At 39.2% G+C, this 27943-nt stretch overlaps 2 protein-coding genes across 9 annotated transcripts in view; one reads left to right on the top strand and one right to left on the bottom strand.

Annotated features, from left to right (window-relative positions):
• ATP2C2 (ATPase secretory pathway Ca2+ transporting 2) overlaps positions 1–12641 on the top strand; it is a 102979-nt gene extending 90338 nt beyond the window's left edge. For 2 of the 4 annotated variants that reach the window (XM_072636195.1, XM_072636196.1), the window contains exons 21-27: positions 365–531; positions 3351–3419; positions 3526–3642; positions 4037–4184; positions 8605–8703; positions 9119–9260; positions 12164–12641. In XM_072636195.1, the coding sequence (XP_072492296.1) occupies positions 365–531; positions 3351–3419; positions 3526–3642; positions 4037–4184; positions 8605–8703; positions 9119–9260; positions 12164–12282 (861 nt within the window). In that variant the 3' untranslated portion in view covers positions 12283–12641. The remainder of the gene's footprint in view (positions 1–364; positions 532–3350; positions 3420–3525; positions 3643–4036; positions 4185–8604; positions 8704–9118; positions 9261–12163) is intronic. The other 2 variants (XM_072636197.1, XM_072636198.1) reach the window with 2 other exon arrangements.
• Positions 10057–27943, bottom strand: part of MEAK7 (MTOR associated protein, eak-7 homolog) — a 65322-nt gene continuing 47435 nt past the window's right edge. For 3 of the 5 annotated variants that reach the window (XM_072636201.1, XM_072636202.1, XM_072636199.1), the window contains 2 exons: positions 27624–27800; positions 23625–24715 (listed from right to left, as the gene is read on the bottom strand). In XM_072636201.1, coding sequence (XP_072492302.1) covers positions 24596–24715; positions 27624–27800 — 297 coding nt within the window. In that variant the 3' untranslated portion in view covers positions 23625–24595. Of the gene's footprint in view, positions 22181–23624; positions 24716–27623; positions 27801–27943 lie in introns of those variants that run through there. The other 2 variants (XM_072636205.1, XM_072636203.1) reach the window with 2 other exon arrangements.

Here is a 27943-nt window from a genome sequence, read left to right on the forward strand (position 1 = left end):
TAACGTACCATCAATTCAGCAGAGAGGTGGCTACCATGCTGATTTCAGAGAGATTATGGTTTTTCAGCTATGGCAGTTTATGAAAACCACCTAAGTGGTAAAGGAGATGAGAGCAGTATGATGAAAACACAGAACTCAATGTAGTAAGTCTTTGGATAGTTTATTCCACAAAGCAGATATTACAATTCATTTGATGATGGAAAAAAAGTTGATGGTGATAGTCACAAATGGACAATTTCTCTACTGTCAAGTATATGGTATTATTTTTTTTACACTAGTAGGTTTAGATTGCCAAGGACCAAAAAGTATGCAAGGTCAGGAAATTAGTGGGAATTAGTGTTCATTGCCTTCTGTCTTTCCCAAGGCTCTGCAGGAATCTGGTGCTATTGTGGCGATGACGGGAGATGGGGTCAATGATGCAGTAGCACTAAAGTCTGCTGATATTGGAATCGCCATGGGGCAAACAGGGACAGATGTCAGTAAAGAAGCCGCCAATATGATATTAGTGGATGATGACTTCTCCACTATAATGTGAGTGGCATTTCAAATGTTCTCAGTTAACAGCAAAAATGACTTCAGTACTACAGATGCCTTTCTCTGATGTAAAAGATGATTGTCTAGGAGTTCTGGCTCTGCAACCAACTAGCCATTTGACTTTAGGCAAATCATTGTATCTGAGCCTCACTTTCCTCATCTGTAGAATGGGCATAATACCAGTTGCCATGTCTACTTTCAATGATACTTGTGAGATATGGTAATACTAAAACTCATATTTCATAGCATATTTCAGTCCATAAAACATGATCTCCATTTTGCAGATGAGCAAACTAAGGCACAGAGAAGTTACTAAGATCTAAGTCTTCTTCTGACCCCAAGTTCCCCCCCCCCTTTTTTTTTTTTTTACAAATTTTCTGCCTCTAAAATGTAGCCAAAGGTTAAAAAAATACACAGATACATTTTAAACTGTAAAGTGCTTGTAACATGTCACAATTTATTATCATTCACAAGAGATTCACTATGTATGAGCATAATGTTAGATCTCAATTTTTCAAACTTTCAGAAAAAAGCAGAATCTCTCAGAGAGGATCCAGAGTTGGTTACTGTTGAGATGGTTAAAAACATCTAACTATAGAGACAGATATTGAATCTAAAGTCGCATGTTTCAGGGGATGTTGTTTCCTCTGTATGGTAAAGGGTTCCAGGATGGAACCTCCTCCCCAGGGAGGTGCACCTGACTCTGCAGTGGCCTCCTTACACTGACCAGGTCTCAGCTCTGATGTAGCCCAACGGCCCAGACACCAAGGATTGCGTTGAAGAGAGGTTCAAGTGACAGAGATAGGCTAAGTTTTCAAAAGCTGCCTTGTATCATGTACTATTGACATCTGATTCACATACTTGGTGCTTTGGGTCTGCCATTAGAGTAATGCATAGTTAACTAGATTGACTTACATATTCAGTTATATGAATATGCTGTATTTGTAAGAAAACCTGATATTAAAAAAAATCTGAACTCATAAAAGTTAAACTAGAGGGTGATGTTTTGTTTCACAATGTAATTTAACAAGAGAATCTTCTAAATAAAAAGCTTGATTTAAGATGTGGTCTGTATCCCCTATAGCACCTAGGGGAGTATCTCACCCCTGCAGTTGTTGTTACTGGATGATTTCCATTGTGTCCAACTTTCCATGATACTATTTGGTGCTTTCTTGGCAAAGATAGTGGAGTGATTTGCCATTTCTTTTTCCAGTTCATTTTACAGCACAGGGTTAAGTGACTTTTCCAGGATCACATAGCTAGTAAGTATCTGAGGCCAGATTTGAACTCAGGAGGATGAGCCTTTCTGGCTCCAGGCCCAGCAGTCTATCCACTGTACCACCTAGCTGCCCCATCTTACCCCTAAAAGGGGCTTAATAAATGTTTGCAGGAGCACATTCACACATGACTCTCCAAAACCGCCTTTGCTGCAGTCTGGAGTCAAAGGAATGGTGCTGCATTTATCATCAAGGGACCTGGGCTTTAACCCAGACTCTGCTAACCAGTTTAGGACTAGGCACGTCCTTTCCCTTCCCTGAATCTGTTTTCTACATCCTAAAAGAGCAGTTTGAACCACGTCATCTTTTAAGTTCTCTCCAGTTAGAAATCCAGAATTTTATGATGCTGTTGTACCAAGTGAGGTTATACCTGTATGGTTCAATTAATATATCTTATTTCTTTTGTGCTTTAATCCTAAAAATTAGGCATCTTTACTCTCATTCATGATGTGACTGACTTTTAAAAGGATTTTTATAAAAATCCTTCCAAAGACCAAGGTACTTAACATTATCCCCCCAACTTTCCTTTCTTTCCCCATTGGGTCTTTAATCAAAATCTTCACTAGGGGCAGAAGGAAGACAATATTTCCATCTTTGAATGGGGATTCTTAGACATTAGGTACCATTCCTAGCTACTGGGGAGGGAGGGAGATTTAAAGAGGGAAACACTTGCTGCTTGCAGACATCAAGATGTTTATAGAATAACTAGGGATGGGAACCATAAACCCATGACAAAAGGGCAGGCTACAACCCCCGGGTTTTGGGTGAGGGTTGGAGAAAATGGTTTCGAGGTCCCATCCCATTGTGGGCTTCTAGGTAATGATCAGGAACTATACCAGGAATCAGGCTCAGCTCCAATCCACCCCACCCCATTCTGTCCTCCACTCAACTGTTAAAGTGATTTTGAAAATGCAGGTCTGATCACATCACTCCGCCCATACAAATTCAGTAACTTCCAGTGGCTTCCTATTACTTCTGGGATCAAATAGAAAATTTCTCCTCAGGGATTTTAAAGCCATTTATAACCTGCCCTCTTCTTCCCTTTTCAGTTTTCTTATACCTCACTCCCCTCTACGTTATTTTGCAATCCAGTGACTCCGGCCTCCCTCCATCTCCTGGCTTCACAGTCAATCTTAACTGTAGTCATCACCATCATCATTTATATAGTGCCTTGAGGTTTACAAAGCATTTTATATATTATTTAATTTGATCCTCACAACAGCCCTGTGAAGTAGATGCTTCCTATTTTATATAAGAGGAAACTGAGGGAGATGGAGATAAAGTGACTTCCCCACGGTTACCTAGCTAGTGTCTGAGGCACTATTTGAATTCAAGTCTTCCTGACTCTAGGAAAGCACTATGTTAGATGCTTTGGGAGATAAAAAAAAAACAATTAAAATAAGACTTGCCCTTGTAGAGTTTATAGTCTGGTGGAGGGATAAAGGAATCAACACATATAGCTGTAATACAAAGTATTGCATGGTAAATCTATTAGAGAAATGAAGTATCTTGTTCATTTGCTCTCTCTTATTCTTCCAGGAATGCAGTAGAGGAAGGAAAAGGGATTTTTTATAACATAAAAAATTTTGTACGGTTTCAGCTTAGCACGTGAGTACAGACTTGTATGCATGTCAGATAAAAATTGCCTTTTATTCTTCCCTCCATGGAAGTAACTTTCTGTACTTTGCCACTCTCTACTGGTTTTGTTTCCTAGGAGTATTTCTGCTTTAAGCCTGATTACTCTGTCCACAGTATTTAACTTACCCAATCCCCTCAATGCAATGCAGATTCTTTGGATCAACATTATCATGGACGGACCACCGGCTCAAAGGTGAGAAGATCTTCAAGTTCTTATGAATAAACTCATAAGATAATTTAATGATCAGCTAGGCCAAGGGATTTGCCCAAGGTCCCGACAGTCTCTCAATAGACCTCAGTTTCCCCAGCATTAAAATGAAGGTTTTTGCCAACTGGTCTAGTTTCCTACCCCCACTGACCTGAGAACTCAGATCTACTGACCCTCTGACCAGGGTGTGTGGCAAAATACTACAATTCCTAGAACCTTTCCAGTTTGTGATGGGAAGATGACTGGTGGTCTTCTTGTGCCTCCCATCACACCCAGCACCTTGCTGGGGAGAGTAAGCACATAATAAGTGTCTAATAAATTAATCTGTGTTTCCTTTTACTGGGTGGTATTTCAAAGTATTGCATTCTCTTTTGAATAGTTTGGGAGTGGAACCAGTTGACAAAGATGCCCTGAAGCACCCCCCTAGGAGTATTAAAGATACAATTCTCAGTAAAGCACTCATCATGAAAATTCTAATATCTGCAGTCATTATCATCAGTGGAACCCTCTTTATCTTTTGGAAGGAGGTAAGGAAGAGCGTATCCCATTTGCTTTCAGTCCCATGCCTCTTCACAGATATTCCTCTTCAAGACAGTGAACAAGCATTCATTAAACACTTACTAAGGGCAAATCATGGCGCCAAGATCTGAGGGTACTAAGAAAGGCAAAAACACAGCCCCTGCTCTTGAGGAACTCACATTCTAAATGGGGAGACCATATGTAAACAACCATGTACCTACAAGATACTTAACAGTGTAAATTGGAAGTAATCTCAGAAGAAACTAGCAGTGGCAGAGTGGAAGAACAGATGGGTGCCTAGGAAAGGTCTCTTGAAAAAGGTGGGATTGGAACTGAGGCTTGAAAGAAACCAATCAATCAGAAAGCATTTATGAAGCACCTTTTGTGTGCTAGGTACTGTGCCAAGTGCTGGGATACAAAGAAAGGCAAAAGAAAGACCCTCAAGGAGCAGTTTAGTGGAGGAAACAGCATGTAAACAACTATATAGAAACAAGCGAAATATGAGATAAACTGGAAATAATCGATAGAGGGAAGGCACTAGCATTAGAGGGAGGAGAGTCAGGAAAGGCTTCCTGTGGAAGGTGGATTTTTAGCTGGCTATTGAAGGAAGTCAGGGAAGGCAGAGATGAGGAGAGAGCATTCCAGGCCAGGGAATGAATTCTAGACATTGAAGAGGGAGTTTGTCATCAGAAAAGGGTGGAGGAGGTAGAGTTGAGGACAGAGAATATTCCACGCAGCGGGGATATAATCCATCTTTCACTGGGTCCTGTTTTAGCAGTAGCCTGTAAATCAGTGTTTGTAACGCTACCAGACAAATAGGCAGGACAATGGAAGGAGCCCTGGAGTTGGAGTCATGAAAACCTGAGTTCAAAGTCAGCCTCAGATACTTCCCAGCTTGGCAAGTCACTTGACCCCTAACTCTCTCAGTTTCCTCAACTGTGAAATAGGGCTGATAACAGCACCTACTTCCCAGGGTTGTTGTGAGGATCAAACAAGATAATAGTTATAAAGTGCAGTACCTGGCACATAGTAGGTACTTAAGAAATCCAGCCTGCCTTCCAATGAAGGGAAATACAAATACTTGCAGAATTTGGCTTACAAATAAAGAAACTGACCTTAGTCCTGGAGAGGTTGTGTTTGCAGCTTTAATTACAAGTTCCCAGAATGTACATTCATTTCTCTAATACCCTGAGGTTCTTTTTCTGCTTGAAAGTCAGATTCAAAACAGATTCTGACCCTGCTAAACTTTTTATCACCCAAGAAGAACTACTTTGCTTTCTGCATGGTTACCAATCACCCCTGTCCTCATCCCAAAGCATCTAAGGTCCCTGTTTGTCCCTGGCTTTGTGCTTGGAACTGCCACAAAGTGAGTCCTCCATGTTCCAGTTAATGACCTAAGGCAGACCATGCTTTGTGCAAGAAAACAGAAGTCTCATGGTAGAACACAAAACTTGGAAAAAAGAGTGGTTCAGTCTGTCACTGCAAAGAAGAAACTGATTCTGTAACCACCCAGTCACCACTTGTATACCCAAATGAGCATCCCCTCATATCATCTTTGGTAGATGGTTTTGCTGAGTTAAGTCATGTATGTCAAGCTCTTTGCAAACCATAAAACACTATATGAATGCCACTATTATTATAGTTACTGTTTTCATTGTTGAGGAGACTAAGAACCCCCAATTATATTGTAAAGCTTACCAAGTGCTTTCTTCACAATAATCCTCTGAGACAGGTACTGTGAACCTTATTGTCACCATTTTATGGATGAGGAAACTGAGGTCTTAAGACACAGAATGACTTGTTTATGAGCACACAGGAGCTGGAAGGTGTAGGCCATCTTTTGACTTTAGGGTGCCCTCTGCTACACTCAGCACTACACAGAATGCTTGGGATTCCTCTTTGAAATTGTTTTAGGAGCTAGTCTGGATCATGTAAGAAAACAACTTTTGTTCCTTTATGGGACTGCATCCTTCTTAATCAGTATTGTAACACCTCCTCTTAATTACTAGTCTCCAAATAACTTTAGGACATTTCAAAAGATCAAGCAATGGCTTGGCAATGAGGGAGATGCCAAGATAAATGAGACAGGGTACCTAAATTGAACAGCTGAAGGCTTTAACAAAGGCCATGTAATCAGATGACTATGAGGGAAGTTATACGTATAACTGAGAGATAAGCAAGTACAGAGCACTATGACAGTTTGAGGAGGGAGATGCCACACAGCTGGGGATAAATTGTAAAGCACCGTACAAATGGGAGGTGGTGATAATGACTCTGGACAAGTTACTGTTCCTCTGGGTCTGCCTCCAACTCTTCAAAAGGAGGTCGTTGGCCAGATTATCTTTAAGGTCCATTTTCCACTCTGAGATTCTGGAATGACTTCTTATCATCTTATGAAAATACCAACTGAGGCTTAACATGGACTAGAAAATCCAGTTGCTCCATTCACTCATAATCTCTCATTGGCCCATTGCAATTGAAATAAATATTACTGTCCCTCACATTTATAAGGCACTTTGCTTATAAAGTTCTAGACTTCAATCCTATCTCCTCCAAGTCTGTTTCCAGATGGAAGAGACCTACTCTTCTCAGTCTGTTCTCACAAAGATATTTCACTTAATCCTCACAATGATCCTATAAAATAGGAAGAGTAGGTGGTGATACCTCTATTTTACAGATGAGGTGAAGACAGCTCTCAAGTCTCCACTAAATCTTCTTTTCTCCAGACAAAACCTCCCACGGGTTCTTTCAGCATTATCTTGAAGCTTCTTCCCATCTTGATTACCTTTGTCTAGATGTTCTCCAATTTGTCAATGTCCATACTAAAATATGACTCTTAAAATTATCAGACCTCATGGCAGAGTCCATCTGGCAAAATGTTTGTCTCTGACTTGCACACCATAGGGGAAATTGTGGACAGAGGGTGGCTATTCTCATTGGGTCAAACTCAAAGATCAGTGATGTTCTTCATACCCCAAATTCCCTTGAGAATCCAGCATGAATGGATCTGAAAATACCTTCACTTAAACCTTTGTAATCTCTTTATAACTCCAGCCTTTTCTACCTTGTGATAATGAGTCCCCTTAGCTTGCATTAGCTATTGCACAAAATGGTATTTTCTTTGCCTCTTATATTACATTGTTAAAGAGTCCAAGAAGGGTTGGGTAGACATTGTCCTCAATCTAGTGTTCTGGGAAATGCTAAGTCCATTATCACCTTACCCAAACCACCCATAACTGTGTAAATCTTGATCACATTCCCTCTTAGTTTTCATGTTTCCAGGCAGAAGGATCTTAATCTTCTCCATTTGTCCTTACACAGAATTTCCTTCTCCACCTCTTAAATTGATCCTCTCAAGTTTATCCAGCTTCATCTTCTTTTTCTTGAGTTGTAATGGTCAGAACTACACAGGGCATACCAGGTTCCAGGACATCAAGGTTTTGTCCAAGGGCAAAATGGTATCTTCTGTGTCCAATATGAACCTCATGATGTTTTGGCATTTTCTTGGTCTTTGAATGTAGTAGTATATGGAACCACTATTTACAAGGAACTGTCTACAGTGACACCTAGGTTATTTCCTGGACCACTAGGAATGGCTCTAAACCCATTCTTCTCTGTTATCTTTTAAGCATAGTTTAGGTCACACATGCACACAGTGATGCCTTTCAGTGTTTAGTCTTTGGCTACCAGTAGACTTGGAGACTTTCCTATATTCCCAGTCAGATGAATATTGTTCCTTTGAGAACCCAACTGCCTGCATTTTTCCATTTAAAGAAGTGCCAACTTATCCCTGCTCCCTCTGTCTCTAAGCTGGTTTCCTATCCAGAGACTCTCTCTTGATTTTTCAAAAAAATAATTGAGTGCTTCCTTGGCACAAGCATCTCAGAAGATCTAAAGAGATAATATGACGTCAATATTTTATCCACTCCATGCTTTACTCCAAAGAACTCAAATAGGCTAGCCAGGAACAATTTCCTTTTATGGAAATCACAGTGCCTTTTCCCTGCTAGGTCCAGGGGTTCTGTTCCTTATTGACTTTTAATTTTCAGTTATTTTTAGTCTTTTTAATGAGTAGGGGGTCAAAATAGCCATCTTCTAGTTTACTAGTTCAGTGGCCATGTGTAATAAATTGTATGTTTTGGCCAACAGGGACATGCTTCACCCAGAAATTCCTTCACTGCTCACAAACCAATCTCATTTGGATCCAGTGATTTTTCATCTTTTGTTAGTTTTAGGACATCATTGTGTAACTGAATTAGTAACTCAATTCTGGTATATTGAGATAATTCAGGAGCAGAAAGAGGGGGAAATGTCTCTGTCTTCATCCTTACCCAGGAATATTCTGATGGACTCTTCCATTAATGAATTGCTTCAAGGCTAATAATTTTTCCTCTTTTGCAACATTCCATTTTACATACATTTTACCAGATTCCTGATGGCAAGGAAGTCACACCAAGGACGACGACGATGACATTCACTTGTTTTGTGTTTTTTGATCTTTTCAATGCCTTGACGTGCCGTTCTCAGGTGAGACAGATGTTGTCCAATTGTTTCAGCTATGGAATTAGAAGCATTTTCAAACTGTTTTTTTTAGACAATGAAACAATAACTGTATTGCGCCCAAAAGAAAATACAAGATGATTTAGCAGGAGAGTAGAAAGAACACTGGATATCCAACCAGAACTGAGCCCCAAGTCTAACTCTGAATATCTGTCTGTCAAATTGTTGGGAAAGTCATTCAAATGACTTGCCCTCAGTTTCCCCATTCATAAAATAAGGGGAATGAGTAAATAATTTCTCTGGTTTCTTACCACTCTATAGCTCCTAAAGAAGGTGCTCTGTTGTTTCAAATAGACACATTTTCAGTGATGACCCTTTCACCTTTGGCTGACAGACTAAAAACAGTATGTGTGTGTTTTGTTTTTCTCCTTACACCATACAGACAAAGCTGATATTTGAGATCGGGTTTTTCAGAAACCGTATGTTTCTATATTCAGTGCTAGGATCCATTCTGGGCCAGCTGGCTGTGATCTACATTCCACCACTACAGAAAATCTTCCAGACTGAGAATCTGGGAGCACTAGGTAAGTTAGTGAGGTATGAGGAAAATTACAGGAAATAAACAAGATGGTGAGTGTTCCTGGCCAAAGCAATATATTTGGTTGTAACAGGAAAATGTGTGGCAGTAAGAATGACCAGAATTGTGGTTATCCAAGATGACTAGAATCATTAAATTAGAATGGAGACCAAGTACTTTTAAGATTTTCTTCACAACAATTATGTGAGGTAGAGATTTCTATTATCATTATCTCTGTTATATGGATGAGGAAACTAACTCTTGGACAAAATTTTAAAAAAAGCCTTGGGTCTAAGGTTTTACGATTAGTATGCATCAGATTTAACCTAGGACTCCATGACCTTGACGCCACCATTTTCTTCACAACTTCATGATGACTCATATTCTGTAGAGAGTTTACTAAGCTTATTATGAGTGGAGGAGTGATATGATTAGCATTCTACATTAGGAATCTGGATGGAGAACAGAGGGGAAAGGATACCAGTTAGGGGGCTCCTACAGTCCGGGAAGGTGTAAAAAGGGTAAGGACACTAAGTGTAGGAGGAAAGAAATGTCAGGAGATTCTAAGGAGACAGAAATAACAGGGATTTGGCAAGTGATTGGATATGGGTGATGGGAAAATAGGGAGAGCTGACTCGAAGATTTTGGGGCCTGGGTGACAAGAATAATGCTGCCTTAACAGGAATGTGTCAAAGGAAAAGACAACTTCTGGAGGGAAGATGGTAATTTGAAGTGTTAATGGGTTATAATCAGGTACAAATGTCCAGCAGGCAACTAGAAAAAAGCTCAGAGGACAACTGGGGTTGGATGTATAGGTCAATCAAACAGTATTTATTAAGTGCAAGGAATTCTTATAGGACTACAAAGACAAAAATGAACTTGTCCTTTAAGGAGCTAATATTTTATTGGGGAAGACAATATGTGTATGTACACACACACATACACACATATATGAACATACAAAACAAATGCCAGATAGTGTTGGAGGGATGGCATCAGGAATAGGGGACGGGCTAGGCAGGAAAGCCTTCTTAGGAAGTGGTGCATGCCTTGAGTTTTGAAGGTAAAATCTCATTCTGAGAGGTACAGATGAAGGAGGAATCCTTTCCAAAATGGAGGAAGCCTGTGCAAAGGCAAAGTATGTATGAGAAATAGCAGAAAGGCTGATTTTATTGGACCATGGTGGGATAAATCACAAGAAAATCTTGAGACTCTTTCAGTAGCAGAAAAGCTTAGAAATGGGTATGACAGGGATAGTGTATATAGACATGTATATCTGTATTTGCATCTACATCTATGTGTATTTGTATATACACACATACAAACATGCGTATGATAGGGCTAGACAGGTAGATTGGGGCTAGGATGTGAAGAATTTTAAATGCTAAATAGAAGAGTCTATATTTAATTATGAGCCATCAAAGTTTAAGTAGGGAGGTGACTTGCACTTTAGCTGTGAGGAGGATGGATTGGAGAGAGGAGTCTGGGGACAGGGAGACCAACTAGGAGGCTCTGGCAGTAGTCCAAGAAAGAGGTGATAAAGACCTGGTGGTAGCCCTACAAATAGGGAGGAGAGTGGAAATGAGATTCAGAAGTAGGAATGAAAAGATTTGGCAACCAATTGGATAGATGGGTGAGAGAAAAGGAGGAATCAAGGACAGTACTGAGAATATAAAACTGAATGACCAGACTGTGGTGGTGGTGAGAAGGAAGAGGGGAAGGAGGGAGGAGTTGTTCAGGAGATGGGTAGATTGAGAATGATGAATTGTGTTTTGAATATGTTGCATTTGAAATGTCTAACACAGAACTGGAATTTTAAGATTAGAGCTCAAAAGAGACTGGAGCTAGTTATAGTCATCTAGGAGTTATCAGCATAGATAAATAAAATTGTGGGATCTAATGAGATCACCAGATAAATGGTACAGATTGTGAAGAAGGCCCAAGACAGAGCCTTAGGCTATACGCAGGAGCTATGACAAGGATGATGAACAAAGAAGACTGAGGAGGGGTCAGATGGGTAGGAGAACCAGGAAAGCAGTGTCACAAACACCTAGAGAATCTTCAGAAGATAAGAGGTCAGGAGAGTCAAATGCTGCAGTAGGATCACAGATGGAGGTAGAAGGGACCTTAGCTTCTAATCTAATCTAATCCAATCTCCTCATTTTATAGATGAGGAATTGGCATGGTTATATGGATAGAGAGCCAGGATCAAATTGGTCTCAGTTGAGTCCAATTTCGGTGCACTTTTCATATCACTTACTTTGCAGTCTCATCTATGTAGACGTGGAAACTAAACATGTAAAGTGAATATGGTCACTGAGAGTAGAAAGGAGAGGATGGCACTGAGGTTTTGATCCTGGGTATCTGGGAGGATAGTGGCATCTTTGATAATAATGAAATTCAATATTTGGGGATGGTTTGAAAGAGAAGATAATGGGTTCCATCTTGGACATGTTGAATTTGAGATGTGCCAAAGGCAGACTATGCAGGAAAGAATTTAGGGATGAATATATAGATCTGGGAATTGTCAGCATTAATGAATCCGTGGGACCTGATGAGATCATCAAGTGAGAATATAGAGTGTGGGTGGGGGTTGGGGAGGAAAAGAGAAAGCCTAGTTATAGAGCCCAGAAGCTTGCTAAGACTTAAAAGGATGGAAGGATCACCCAAAGTATTGGGGGAAGAGACAAGAATTGAGATCAAGCTGTGTAGCTGGTGGCCACATTCTCTGGGTTGCTTTTCATGAAGATGTATGAGGGTGGGTGAAGAGGTGAATTGCCTTTGAATTTTAATACAAGTTGCTAGGACTTTTATAATACTGAGACAGTTCCTCTGAAGAGTAAAAAGTTTTTTTATACTTGTCCCTGAAATGTGTAATTTGTGATTTTTCTTCTTTTTACTTCTTGGCAGACTTGCTGTTTCTAACGGGCTTGGCTTCATCTGTGTTCATTCTGTCAGAGCTCATTAAATTATGTGAAAAATATTGTTGCAGAACTGACATAGTCAAGATGCACCCCGGAGTAGTGTAATGGATCCCAACCAGTGAAACATTTTTATAAATAGTGTATATTTTTGCTGAAACTGTGACCTGTTTTTTCCAGAGATGCACACAAAGACATATGTTTAGACAACATCGCTTATGTTGATGACCCCTTCAGCTGCCAGATTTGATTCTTGTCCTTTGAAAAACCTGCCATACTCTACATCGATTTACCCTGGATGGTTCCAAAATACAGCAAGCAAAGTTCTGCTTCCACACTGTGTTACCCTATACATGTAAGGGCTATCATTCTGGGCACCAGTGCTGTGCCTGACGGAGAAATCTCACACTATTTATTTATTAAATTACAGTGGTTTTTATTAATAAAATATATTAAACTGAGAATAAGAGCATTTTTCTAATGAATAATCTGAATTTTTAGATTGAGGCCAAAATGTATTCCTTTACATCTGATGCATATTTGTAGATTCATGAGAAAGTAAAAAGTAGTAGAGAACACTAGACTCCCAAGTCCACAGACCCAGTCTTAATCATTTCCACTTAATAGCTGTGTAAACTTAGGCAAGTCATTGAATTTATCAAACTTAGTTCTTCATTTGTCAAACCTGGTTTGGAGCATTTGCCCTGCCTGGCCCATGGAAGGGGGGGAGGGGATTGTGAGGATGAAATGGACTAAAGTATGTATGTGAAGCAGCAGCTAGGTGGCACAGTGGAGAGAGTGCTGGCCCTGGAGTCAGGGGAACCTGCATTCAAATCCAGCTTCAGACACTTCCTAGCTGTGTGTGACCCTGGGCAAGTCACTTAACCCTGTTTGCCTCAGTTTTCTCATCTGTCAAATGAGCTGGAAATGAAAATGGCAAACCACTCCAGTATCTTTGCCAACAAAACCTCAAATGGAGTCATGCACAGTCAGATACAACTAACTGACAAAATAACAAAATGTATGTGTAATGATGGGTGAAACTGTAAAGTGCTAGAAAGGGTGGCAATAGATTAGTCACCTATAACCAAAACCCTGGAACACTTACTCCGTTCTGAAAACTGGTATCATGTTGTCAATAATCCAGGAAGCACCATGGGTTCAATAAACACAAATACATTAAGGGGAGAGGCCTAATGATTACTTGAAAAATTAAATGAATTCTCTTAGCTTTGTAAGTCACATGTGACTGCTTTCTAAAAAGACATTCTAAGTGATAAGTATCCCAGTACCTTTTCACACCTAAGACAGTCTGAACTTCTAGGAGCTAGGACTTATAAATTCGATTCCTGTTTTGTTGAAAGTATGTATGTTTCTTTTTGAAAAAGGTGGTGGTTGGGAGGGAAGAGGTGGTCTTACTCAGGCTCCACAAAGAATCATGATTCCCTTTTATTTTTCACTCGGCCCCTCATGATACCCTAATAAATTAATACTTTAAAAAGTATTATTTATTTATAATAAACATTATTTGTTTTTAAATTTTGAGTTCCAAATTCTCTCCTTCCCTCCCACCCCCATCACTGCTGAAAAAGCAACATATCATTATACATGTTAAGTCATGCAAAACACTTTCATATTAGCCATATTTTTTTAAAAAAACAATAAAAACAAAATGAGAAAACCTTATTTCAATTTGCCCTCAGAGTTCATCAGTTTTGTCTCCAGAGGGCTATAGTATTTTTTCATCATGAGTCCTCTGGAATAGTCTCAGATCATTGTATTGATCAGAATAGCTAAGTCTTTTCGCAATTCATCATTACAACATTATTATTGTGCACCTGGTTCTTATTTCACTTTGCATCAATCCATATAGGTTTTGTCATGTGTTTCTGAACTCGTCATTTCCCATAGTACAACAGTACTTCATCACAATCATATGCCACAAGTTGTTCAGTCACTCTCCAATTGATAATCATCCCCTCTGCTTCCAATTCTTTGCCACTACAAAAAGATCTACAACTATTTTTATACACATAAGTCCTTTTCTTTTACCTCTTTGGATGCAGACCTAGTAGTGGTATTGCTGGATCAAAGGATATGCAGAGTTTTATGGTTCTTTGAGCATAGTTCCAGAATAGTTGGACTAGTTCACTACTCCACGAATAAGTCATCAGTGTCCCTTGTTTTCCCTCATCCCCTCTAGCATCTCATTTCTGACAGGTGTGATGCGGCACCTCAGAGTTGTTTTAATGTGCTTTTCTCTAATTAATAGTGATTTATAGCATTTTAATATGACAATCAAGAGCTTTATTTTCTTTTGAAAACTACCTGTTTATATCCTTTGATCATTTATCAATTGAGGAATGGTTCTTATTTTTATTTGAAAAAATGAGGCCCAGCTATACCAGATCTAAAACTATTTTAAAGCAGCAATCATCAAAACTATTTGGTACTGACTAAGAAATAGAGTAGTGGTTCAGTGTAATAGATTAGGTAAGCAACACACAGCAGTCAATGACAATAGTCATCTACTGTTTGATAAACCCAAAGACCCCAGCTTCTGGGATAAGAACTCACTGTTTGATAAAAACTTGTGGGAAAACTGGAAAACAGTATGGTAGAAACTAGGTATAGACCAGCATCTTACACTGTATACCAAGATAAGGTCAAAATAGGTACATGATTTAGACATAAAGGGTAAAACTATAAGCAAATTAGGAGAGAAAGGAATAGTTTACTTGTCAGATCTATGGAGAAAGGAAGAATTTATGACCAAACAAGAGATAGAGAACATTAGGAAATGCAAAATGGATAACTTTGATTACATTAAATTAAAAAGATTTTGCACAAAGCCAATGCAATCAAGATTAGAAGGGAAGCAGAAAGCTGGGAAATGATTTTTACAGCCAATGTCTTGGATAAAGGCCTCATTTCTAAGATACATAGAGAACTGAGTTGAGTTTATAAGAATACAAATCATTCCCCAATTGAGAAATGGCCAAAGGATATGAAAAGGCAGTTTTGGATGAAGAAATTAAAGCTATTTACATCATATGGAAAAATTCTCTAAATCACTACTGATTAGAGAAATGCAAATTAAAATGACTCTAATATGCCACATCACACCTATCAGGTTGGCTAAAATGATAAATCAGGAAAATTATAAATGTTGGACAAGATTTGGGAAAACTAGAACACTAATGCATTATTGGTGGGGTTATGAACTGATCAACCATTTTGGAGAACAATTTGGAGCTATAAAACTGCAAACTCTTTGATCCAGCAATACCACTACTAAGTCTATATCCCAAAGAGATCATAAAAAAGGGAAAAGGACTCACACATACAAAAAGTATTAATAGCAGCTTTTTGTTTGCAGGGGCAAAGAATTGGAAATTGAGGGGATGCCCATCAATTGGGGAATGACTAAACAAGCTGTGATATATATGAATGTAATGGAATACTATTTTCCAAAAGAAATGATGAGCAGGCAGACTTCAGGAAAACCTGGACTTGCATGAACTGATGTTCAGTGAAGTGAGGACCAGAAGAACACTGTACACAGTAACAGCCACAGTGTGCGATGACTAACTTTGACACTCAACTCTTCTCAGCAATGTAAGGATCTAAGACAATTTCAAAGGGACTCATGATGGAAAATGCTATGCATATCCAGAGAAAGAGCTATGGAGTCTCAATGCAGATGAAAACATACAATGCTCTTGTTTTTTCTTTCTTGTTACTTTCCCCTTTTATTCTGATTCTTCTTTCATAATGTGACTCATATGGAAGTATGTTTAATATTATCATTCATATATAGCCTTTATCAGACTGCATGCCATCTTGGAGAGGAGGGAATGGATGGACGAGGAAAATTTTAGAACTCAAAATCTTATAAAAGTGAATGTTGAAAATAAACTTAAAAAAAGAAAAATGAGGCCGTGGTCAGGGAAACTTGCTGTAAAAATATAGGTATTAACTTCATTGACTATGGTTGTCTTAAAGCCATTTTTCAGTTGTGTCCAATTTTCTATGACCTCATTTGGGGTTTTCTTGGCAGAGATACTTGCCACTTCCTTCTCCAGCTCATTTTGCTGATGAGGAAACTGAGACAAGAAAGGTTCAGTGACTTGCCTAGAGTCACGCAGCTAGTAAGTGACTGAGGCTGGATTTGAACTCATGAAGAGGAAAATTCCTGATTACAGGCTTGGCACTCTCTTCACTAGACCATCTATTTGCCCCTTGTCTATAGTACTTTTTAGCATGTAATTTCCCTTATCGCTTTTAATTATGCCTATTTTTGCTTTGTCCGAGATCATGATTGCTACCTCTGCCTTTTTCACTTCAGCGGAAGTATATTAGATTCTCATCACATTTATGATGACTATGTATTTTTCTCCATTCCGTTTTCTCCTCTCTCCCCCTCCCACACTGCCTCTCTTAATCTGCCCCCCCCCTCATCTTTTTCTTTTTATCACTCTTCTTTCTTTTATTCCTTTCTGCTCCTATTTCCCTATTGGGTAAGTTATATTTCTATATACAAATGAGTGTGCATCTGTATATACGTATGTGTGTATGTATGTACTTTCTTCCCTCTCTGAACCAATTCCAATTACAGTGAGGTTCAAGCATTGCCCCCAGTCCCCCCCCCCCATTTTCCCTTCCATCATAAAAGTTTTTTCTTGTAAACCTATTTTACGTGAAAAAATTTCTCCCATTGTACCTCTCCCTTCCCACTTCTAATGCACCCCTTTCTCATCTCTTCATTTTTTTAGTTCATTCTAGCAATAACTGACTCACATCCATATCTTCTATGTAAACTCCTTTTAACTACCCTAATAATGACAAAGTTCTTAGGAATTACATGTATCATCTTCCCATACAGGAATGTAAACAGGTTAATTTTATTGAGTCCCTCAGGATCACTCGTGTTTACCTTTTTATGCTTCTCTTGAGTCTTCTGTTTGAATGTCAAATTTTTTATTCAGTGTTGGTGTTTTTTATTAGCGGTGCTTGACAGTACTCTATTTCATTAAATATCCATTTCCCCCCTGAAAGATTACATTCAATTTTGCTGGGTAAGCTATTCTTGATTTATTCCAATCTCCTTTGCTTTCCTGAATATTGAGTTTGAAACCCTCTGTCACTCCTTTAACATGGAAGCTGCTAAATCTAGGATGATCCTGGCTGTGGCTCTGGGATATCTGAATTGTTTTTTCCTGGTTGCTTAAAATGTTATCTCTTTGACCTGGGAGCTCTGGAATTTGGCTATGCTATGTCTGGGAGTTTTCATTTGGGGATCTCTTTCAGGTGAAGATCAGTGGATCCTTTCAATTTCTATTTTACCCTTTGGATCTAAGATATCAGGACAGTTTTCCTGGATAAATTCATGAAGTATAATATCTAGGCTATTTCTTTGATCATGACTTTTAAGTAATCCAATAATTCTTAAATTATTCTTGATGTCTCATGGAGCCTTCCCTTTGCTCAATTTTAATTTTTAAGGATTTTTTTCAGTGAGATTTGACACCTCTTTCTCCGTGTGGCCAATTTTCAAGGAGTTCTCAGTGGATTTTTGTGCCTCTTTTTAAATAATTAGGCCAATTCTGTTTTTTATTAAGGTTATTTTCTTCAGTTTTCTTGTGCCTCTTTTTACCCAGCTGTTTCTTCTTCTCATAATTTTCTTGCATCACTCTCATTTGTTTACCTCTACCACTCATCTCTCTTTAACTTTTCCTAGAATTCTTGTTGGGTTCACTTTGTGTTTTCCTCTGAGGCTTTTTTTGGTTCCTGTTTTTACATCACTGCCTTCTTTTGAGTTTATATCTTGTTCTTCCTGCCACTGTAATAGCTTTTTATGGTCATATTTTTTCCTATTTCTTGACTTTGAACTTTATGTCAAAATTGGGCTCTGTTCACCTGGGAGTAAGGAGACACTGTGCCAAGTTTCAGGCTTTTTTTGTGCTGCTGTTTTCAGAGCTAGTTCTGAGGGTCTGCAAGGATTTGGTGCTTCCCAGGTAGTATGATCTAGGGAGAGATGTGATCACTGCTCTCCTAGTCTTTATCCAGGAACAGCTCCTGGTTCCTTACAGCTATAAGCACTAGCATTCCTCTTTGATTTGGAACTGTGACCAGGGCCCCTGTTCCCTTTCACCAGTACTCCTCTCTGCCCTAGAACTGGGACTTAAAACCATGTATGGGCAATAGGTACGCCAATCAGTGACAGCTGTACCCAGTGCCAGCAAAGGATCCCCTGTAATATTTGACCAGTTGTTTGGCTCCCTTACCATGTCTGGGTTGAGAGCTCCTGGAACTGCTGCAGTCACTGCTGTAGCTGATGTATAAGTGGGCTCCAGATAGGCCTCAAACCCAGTGTCACAGATCTCTCTTGCTGACCACTTAATTTCTCTTAGACCAGAAAAAGATCTCATGCCAATCCCATTTTGTTGGCTCTGCTACTCCAGAATTTAATTTGAGAAGTTATTTTAAAGTTGTCTGGAGGGGAACGTTTGGAGAATTCTTCTCGGTGGCTTCCCCTAACCCACCATATTGGTCTAAATTCTCACTCTTTAGACAGCACTGTTAAATTATGAACATCAACAACTGGGCCCTTACAAAAAAGGTGGTTAGAGCAAAGGTCACTCTTAGAGCCAGAAAGATAAGTTTTGGATATTGAACATAGTGAGTAGGAGTCCAAACACTGGATTTTAGTTCAACCTCCAGTTATTAGCTATAGAATCTTGGATCATTTCACCTCCATAAATCTCAGTTTCCTTCATGGCAAAATGGAATTACGAATGCTTGCACTCCTAGTATGTTACTTCTTCTTATTGGAGACATGCTATGTCCTTTCTGCTAATGAAGGTGAGTAAAGCTATCATGCTTATTGAGAAAAAACACAAGGTTTTCCTGAATAACACTGTACCTATGCCATAAGGTTCCTACATGTCTTTGAGAGAAATTTCTTGCATTAGGATACTAATCCTAATTGAGTCTCTGATGTGTGAAATTGAGGCAAACGGTCTCCATTTTACTGATGGAAGCAAGTTAGCTCCATGTTTTTTTACTTGGTATTTCTTGTACAGATTTGCTCAGTCTGCTAGGCACTATGTGACATAGAATGCAAAGGAAGGCAAAAATATTTCTTCTCCTCAAAAAGCTCCTATTCTAATAGGGGAAACAATAGGCAAATAACTAGGTACAGACAAGATGTATAGAGAGCAGATGGGAAGTAATCTGAGAGGGGAAAATACGAGATAGGGGAGACTGCGAAAGGCAGGAAGTGGGATTTGAATTGAGCTTTGAAGAAAACCAGGGAAACAGAAGTAAAGAGACAGAAGTAAAGGGAGAGCATTTCATACACTGGGGATAGTGCAAGATATGGAGCTGGGAAATCATGTCATGATGTTTGAGGAGCTACAAGTAAACTAATGTAGCTGGATTATACAGGGCATGCAGAGAAGTAATGTGTAAGAGGGCTGGAAAGGTAGGAAGCAGCAAGGTTGTGCCAGAGAATTTTATATTTGATCTGGGGTGACAGGAAGCCATTGGAGTTCATTGGGAAGGGCAGGGGGAGTATGATCAAATCTGTACTTTAGAAAAATCACACCTTTGTAACTGAGGAGAGGTGAGATGATAGTGGAGAGAGAGGAAACAGAGTTGCCAGTTAAAAGACTACTGCAGTAGCCGAATGAGGGGATGAGGGCCTGAACTAAAATTGTAAGTAGCTGTGTTAGTGTGGAGAAGATGACGTAAAGAAAATGTGAAGGGAGACATGTAAGATGTGGCAGTGGGCTAAATATGTGAGATGAGAGGCGTGGAGGATGACACCAAGGTCATCCCAGGCTTAGTAACTGGGATATGGTGGTGCCTTTGATGCTACTAAGGAAGCTCAAAAGTGATGAGGGTGGATTTGGAGAGAAGAGTTTTGGCATGCTAAAATTGGGATATCACTTGGACCTCCAGTTCTAGATTTCAAGAGGCAGATGGCACTGTGATTATCTCAGAGAGAGTTTCAGGATGCATATAACAGACCTGGGAAAAGTCTGCTTAGAGTTCATAATAGAACCAGGGAGAGCTGATGAGATTACCAAGTGAGTAAGTAGAGAGAACAGAGCTTTGGTGAGATATCTACCAGTTAGAGGGTGTGACCTGGATGAAGAAGGGACAAAAAAGACCCAGAGAGAGAAGTCAGATAGGAGAATGAGGAGACAGCAATGTCATGAAAACTTAAAGAGGAAATAGTAATTAAAAGGAGATTGTAGTCAAATGCTAGAGGTCAAGAAGGATCTGAACTGAGAAAAGGCCATTAGATGTAGCAATTAAGAGAGCAATAGTAACTTTGAAGAAAGTGTCAATTCAATGATGAAACTGGAAACCAGACTGGAGAGGGTGTAGAAAAAAGGAGGGAGGGTAATGGAGACACTGAATGTAGATGGCTTTCTCCAATTTAGCCATGAAAGGGAAGAGAGCTAGAGAAAGAGCTAGCAGGAACAATCAAATTAAGTGAGGGATTTTTAAGTGAGGGACATGGGCATGCCTGTAGGTAGAGGAAGTCTTCCCTTAGGATAGTAATCATAATCATAATGGCTGCTAACTCTTAGGTGGTGCTTATTATATACTGTTCTAAGCACTTTATAATGATCTGGCCTTTTATCCTCACAATAACCCTAGCTTATTACAGGTGCTATTATAATCTCCATTTTACAGATGAGGAAACTGAGGCAAAAAGAGGTTAAATGATTTGCCTAGGGTCACACAGCTACTAAGTGTCTTAGATCGCATTTGAACTCAAGTCTTCCTGTCTTTTGGCCCAAGCTCTATCCTCTGAGCCCCCTGGCACCCCCATAGGCAGAGACTGAAGATAAGCAAGAAATGGGGATTATAGATGAAGTGATCTGCAGGTGAGGAGGGACGGGATCAAGGCCCCATGAAGAGGGTTTTGGCTTGGCAAGGACAAGGGGCCTCCCCTTTACCTGTCAAAAATGAAAGAGACAGCGGAAGGCATCTAACTGATGTGAGATAAGGAGAGAACAAAGCATAGTTCTTGGCAAATAGTATCAGCTTTTTCCGTAAAGTAGAAGGCAAAGTCCTCAGCTAAGAGCATAGAAGTGATACTATGGGAGGTTATATGAAATGTGAAGGTTTGGAACAGCCACTGTGGCTATATTAGAGAGGAACAGAATGTTTAACCAGTTGCAGTGAGGGTCCAGATGAAATTGGACATTTGTAGTGAGCCCAAACAACATGATTTAACAACAAAGTAGGGAAATGATAGGAATAATCTAGGGTTCAGGGCTTGGCAAGGTATACTCAGCAATGTCTTGGAGGGGGCGGGGGGAGGCAATTTAATAGATAACTGCCAGGCACCTCTGGATTGGGTGATTAATTTGAATATCATGAACCTCAAAGGACAAAAAATTGCTTAATAAAGATAGTCAAGGGAGGGTCTGGAAATGACAATGTGTAGAAAGGCATATCCATGACCAGTGAGTTAAGTGAAGTATTCAAGAATGAATGACCAGTGCTAGAAACGGTAGCAAGAGAAGCAGTGTCATCGGGAGGCAGTCATGCCTCAGCGAGGAATAGAAGATGAAAGTCATGAGAAAGAAAGAAGCTGAAGATGACTGGGGGTGCACAGATATGAAGAAAGAAGTTAGGGAGACTAGGGGGGCAATGCTTAAGGTGAATAGGCCTGAGGGAGCAACAAGACAAGAGTGGGGATTAGGATCCTTGATGGGAGTGTGCTAATCCCTGCAGTGAGTCCAGGCAGCATCTTCCCTTGAAGTTTAGCCTCTTCATAGATGGAGACCCAGGGAGGCCTGTCTCCGTAGAGGAGCAAGCAGAGGTGTAAGTGCCCACACAGGAGGCCAGGGTGTCTTACTTGTCCTGGAGAAGGCCTTGAAGGACAGAAGATAGAAGTGGTCTTGTCTCAAAGGTCAGCCCAAGCTGGAACAGATTCTGGGCTAGGGCCCTGTTGAAGTCAGAGGAGGGCAGTGACCTCCCCCTGGAACATAAAGCACAAGGGAAGTTCTAGGAAGACAACAGGACAGGGGGAAAGGGGCAGTCTTTGCCCCAACACATGTGCAACCCAGCACCATTGGTAGAATTTTCTTCTGACTTGTTAACAAAAGCAACATTGAATATTTAATAATACATAAAAATGCTTTACCTTTTTCTACCATTTAACTATAATTGAAAACACTGACATGATTCTGCACACATTATTAACCAAAAGATACTTTAACCAGAATCAGCATTTAAGCTTTTAGATTTTCATTTCTGAACATGTGCCTTGGAATAATTTATGAGTTTAAGATTATGAGTTTAAAAAACCACATAACACAGTCCCAGGCAGTCTGTGTGCTGATAAAAACCTAGTTCTTAACAGGAACAAGTCAGTTTCACCTCAACCTCTGCCTCCTTCAGAGAACACCTTCTCACAGTGCTGAGGCAGATTCTTCTATTTCTAAGACTGTAGATCAGTTTTAAAGGCCTTCTGCCCCAGAGAGGAATGGTTTACATATTGTTAATACAAATCAAAAGATCTTCATGCCTACTTTGTGGAACGGGTCTAAAGTAAGGAAATCATACAAAAAGTTAGGAGCTCCTAAATTCCCTCACTTTCTATGTGTTTAACCACAATGGTTTAGGTAATCATGGGACTTTAATCCTACCCACAACTTTTGAAAATATCCCCATAAATCTTTTTTTAATTCAATTTTATTTTCAGCTCCAAATTCTTTCCCTCGCTCCTCCCCCACCCCCACCATTGAAAAAGCAAGGACAAAACCCATTACAAACATGTGTAGTTAAAATACAACAAATTCCAGCATTAGCCATGTCCAAAAATAAATATACCTTAATCTGCATTCTTGAGTCCACTGCCTCTCTATCTGAAGGAGGGGATATTTCATGATGGTTCATCAAGGGCCTTCTGGATTTGCTGCTAGTCATTCCACTGAGCTGAGTTCCTAATTCAAAACTGTTGGTCTTCACAATATTTTCTATTATTGTTTAAATTGTCCTTCTGCTTCTGCTCACTTCACTTTGCATCAGTTCATATGAGTCTTCCTAGGTTTCTTTAAAACTATCCCCTTTCATAATTTCTTATAACACAATAGTACCATCACGTTCATATGCTACAATTTGTTCAGTCATTTCCCAATTATTGGATGGATACTCTTTCTGTTTCCAATTCTTTGTCACCACACAAAGAGCTGTTACATTTTTGTACATATGGATCTTTTTCCTCTTTGATCTCTTTGGGCTGCAGACCTAGTATCAGTATTGCCAGATCAAAGGGGATGGATTCAGTTTGTACCAGTTTTCCTACAGCCTCTCCAATATGTCACTTTCCCATCTTTCTCTAATTATTAGTGATTTAGAGCATTTTTCCATATGGCTATTGATAACTCTCATTTTTTTCCATTGAAAATGAGTCATATCCATTGACCCTCATATAGCTTTTAATTTGAATAGGAGAAAGGCAGACATTACAGTTAAACAATATAGACATCTGTACAAAACAACGTCTAGGATCTACAAGAGATAACTGAATCCAACTTTAGGGAAGTTCTGCTGGTGCTTCTAGTAATTAAATGGCTTAGCTGAAATACAAAACAGACCCTGTGCAACAGGGCAATTTCATGCTGCTGTGAGTCATGTCACAGCAAGGTACCAAACTGTTTCATATCTGTGTCTACATTTCATTTTATTACAATGCAGTATTTTGCCTCATTGGCATTTCCCTTCTCGAGGCCTCAGTTGTTCCATCTGGAAAATGAAAAAGACATTAAAATAAAAAGGCATAAAAAGGTTTTTATTAAAATACATCTAATATACTATTACTATAAAAGAAACAAAGGTTAGACCTGATGAATTTTAAGGTCCTCTCAGGTTCTGATGCTCTATGAGGCTCTGAGTAATGAAAGCTTAGGCTGAAGGAACTTCTATAACATTTTGGGTACCATCAACCACCTTAATGTTATCCCTGAGTAAAGATACTCTAGAAATGCAAACTACGCTTGTGACATTAATGCAAGGTTGGAAAGCCTGGATTGATGGCAAATGTTTTTAGTTGAAATATCAAAATCTAAATGGGCTTATTTCATACTTAAACATTTAACTGTAGCCTATTTATGAGAGAACTTTCCGTAATTACTTGAATAATTAAGATCTCTATTAGAAACTCCTGAAATAACCATAGGCTATAGAGAAGAGACACAAACGGTATCGTTTTACTGATCCAGCCAACAACCTTCTTACTCAATTCCAGAGAGTTAACCGAATCTAGATATGGCATCAATGGGAAGGTTTTCATTACATATTGAAATTAGGATGGAGTGAGATTAAAAACTTAGTCCCAGGATGATCAGATCCCAGTTATTAAGAACACGCAGCTGAGGATGGAACGTTATTCTTATGTTTCCTTGTCCTGACATGGATCTCGAAGTCCTTCACTATGACGACTTTTTCCAACCATTTCTAACAAGCAATGCACCTCAGTGTTAGTGTCCAGAACAGTCTTCTTAGCAGGTGACTAAGAAAGAAGCAGAGGATCAAATGTTTGAAAAAATCAAAACAGAAGTACATGTAATTAACAGCTTAGAATGGACAGAAGCCAACCTATTATTAATTCTCATGCTTATTAAAAATAGGCTTAACTATATTATTGCCATAAAGGAAAGAAATTGGACTGGATATCTGTTTTTCCCTTCTTATTGTAATAACATTTTAAATAATAAGACATTATTAAAAACCTAGCTTTGAGTTTTCAGAGAAAGCCTACCAAGAGACTCCACATCCTGCCCTGTTAGAGAGAAGGTGCAGTCCACTGGAAAAAGTAATGAATTTTTCTATGGAACTTGGAAGTCATGGAAACTAAGTTAGAATCCCAGCTCTACCATGGGATTGCTGTCTCAGGCATTTTCATTCATGGCTTTTGGGCAAGTCAGTTCTCACACGTGTAAAATAGAAGGGACTTAACTCAAGGGCTTCTGATGTTCCCTTCTGCTTGACTCCTTCAGTTTGTAGCTGCATTCAAACTTCATCCTCCTCCTCTCCTTCACATATATCACAGCCTCTGCAAGGCTGGAGGCTCTCTCCTGCGTAACTTGCAGTGACACTATACTGATACTCATAATCAGAGGGCAGGTATAAAAGCCACTCTGCCTGGCCAATAGAGCAACCTCATGAAAACAAAAAAGGAAAAGAGGGCTGCCAATCTGGAAACCTGCTTAATGACTCTCATAATGTCTTTGTAAATCTTTGCCTGAACTAAGCACAGGCTAAAATTACAAATGGAATCTATCAAGGAAAATCTGATTAAGGAAAGAAGGGGCCCTAACTTAAAGGCAGGTTTGGGTTGCTCCTTCAACCTACTTTAATAAACCCAGAGATCCATGCTTTGGGGGTAAGAACTCAACATATTACAAAAACTGCTGGAAAAACTAAAGCAGTTTAACAGAAACTAGGCATAGACTAATATCTCACATCATATACCAAGATAAGGTCAAAATGGATAAATGATTTAGACATAAAGGGTGATGTAAGTAAATTAGGGGAATGTGGAAAAATGTATCTGTCAGATCTATGGATAAAGGAAGAGTTTTTAATAAAATTCATGAAATAATTTAATGAAATAAATAAGACATAGAAAAGATATGGGAAGTAAAACAGATAATTTTGATTGCATAAATTAAAGTTTTTGCACAAACAAAATTAATGAAGTAAAAATTAGAAGGAAAATGGGAAACTGGAAAAAATTTATAACACGTTTTGCTGATAAAAACCTAATTTATCAAATACATAGAGAATGGAGCCAAATTTGTAAAAATAAAAGCCATTCCTCAGTTGATAAGTAGTTAAAGGACATGACTTTTCAGCCAGAAGTTTTCAGAAGAAGAAACCAAAGACATCAACAGTCACATGAAAAAATGCTCTTAATCACTCTGGCTAGAGAAGTGCAAATTAAAATAACTCTAAGATAACTCACACCTGTCAGATTGGCTAACATGACAGGAAAAAAATGATAAATGCTGAGGGGGATGTGGAAAAATCAGGACACATGCACTGTTGGTAGAGTTGTGAATTAGTCCAATCATTCTGGAGAACCACAAGGCTATGCATACCCTCTGACCTGGCAGTACCACTACTAGGTCTGTATCCCACCGAGTTCAAAGGAAAAGGAGAAGCACCTATCTGTACAAAAATATTAATATATTATACTTCTGTGGCGGCAAAGAATTGGAAATTGAGTGGATACCCATCGATTGGGGAATGACTGAACAAACTATGGTTTATGATTGTGATAGGAAACCACGATGCTATCAGAAATGACAAGCAGAGTGGGCTCAGAAAAACCTGGGAAGATGTATGTGAACTCAGCAGAGTGAAGTGAGCAGAAGCAGAACACTACAGACAGTAACAACAAAAGATGATTGAGCGTCAAAGACTTAGTGAGTCTGAGCAAAACTATGATCCAAGACAATTCCAAAGGACCCATGATAAAAAACGCCATCGACTTCCAGAGAGAGAACTGATGAACTCTGAATGCAGACTGAGGCATACTTTTTAAAACTTTATTTTCATTATTTTATTTGGTTTGTGTTTTCTTTCACCATATGGATAATATGGAAATATCTTTTACATGGCTCCACATGTAAAACTGATGTCAAATTGCTTGCTTTCTCTAGGAGGGAGGAGTGGAAGGGAAGGAGAGAATTTGGAACTCAAAATTTTAAAAAATTATTGTTAATAAAATTTTAATTTGTAATTGGGAAATATTTAATGAAATAAATAAAATGGTTTTTTAAAAAGCTAATGATAGCTCAGGGAGAGAAAGGAATAAACATATGGAGCTAGGTTGAGAGGTGGCCTCCCAAACAGATATGTCTGAATAAATACATCCCCAGAAATCAACATGGCAAAATGAACAGAGGACCAGTCCTGGAGTTGGGAAGACCTTCAGGCTTCAACTCTGTCTCTACCACCTTCTGTCTGTGTGACCATTTAAACCCTCAAATAACTGGAGCTTTAAGTTGCGACTCTGTATTAGTGAAGTGGGTTTTAACACTGGGAATTCTCCACGTGGCGGGCAGAGGCCATGAGGCACAGCTGAAGACAATGAGGCACAACAGAGAAGCTCTGTATTTAAAGCTAAAGAACCCACTGTTCAGAACCTGTGTGCCTTGGGGCAAGTCATTTCCCTGGTCTAGGTCAACATTTCTTCACCTGTCAAATGAGGGTGTTTAATGATCCCCCAAATCACTTCCAGCTCTAAAACCTATGATTCCTTGGTCTCTCCTTCCAACCACCTGCATTATAAGATTTAAACTAATGTATCCCTGGATTCAAGGGACGTTGGTGGAAGGGGAGAAGGATAAGATCAGTTAAACAGGGTTGGCCATATATTTTAAGACAATGCCTGCAGAGTTTCAGTCACTTACCTTCTCGGTTACAAAATCTCCAACCGCCCATACCTCTAGGGTATCCAACTCAAAATATTCCTTTGCTGATAGCTGAGGGCTGTTATAAGTAGAACATCTGGGATTTGCTTTGCTGTGTCCTTTCCCAAAATCATGATCAATCCAAAGCCCAAAGTAATCAAACTGACCTCCCATGCCCTACAAAGTAAACGGAATAGCAGGCAAATCCATACAAATGAGTCCATCTATCCCAGAAAGACATATTATTACTTAGTTTTAAAACATAAAATAACATAATCCTAGGTCATGTGATTCTTTTCTTGAAAAGAATAATAACTTAT

The sequence above is a fragment of the Notamacropus eugenii genome, chromosome 1 (genome assembly GCF_028372415.1).
Source record: "Notamacropus eugenii isolate mMacEug1 chromosome 1, mMacEug1.pri_v2, whole genome shotgun sequence".
Classification (NCBI taxonomy): domain Eukaryota; kingdom Metazoa; phylum Chordata; class Mammalia; order Diprotodontia; family Macropodidae; genus Notamacropus; species Notamacropus eugenii.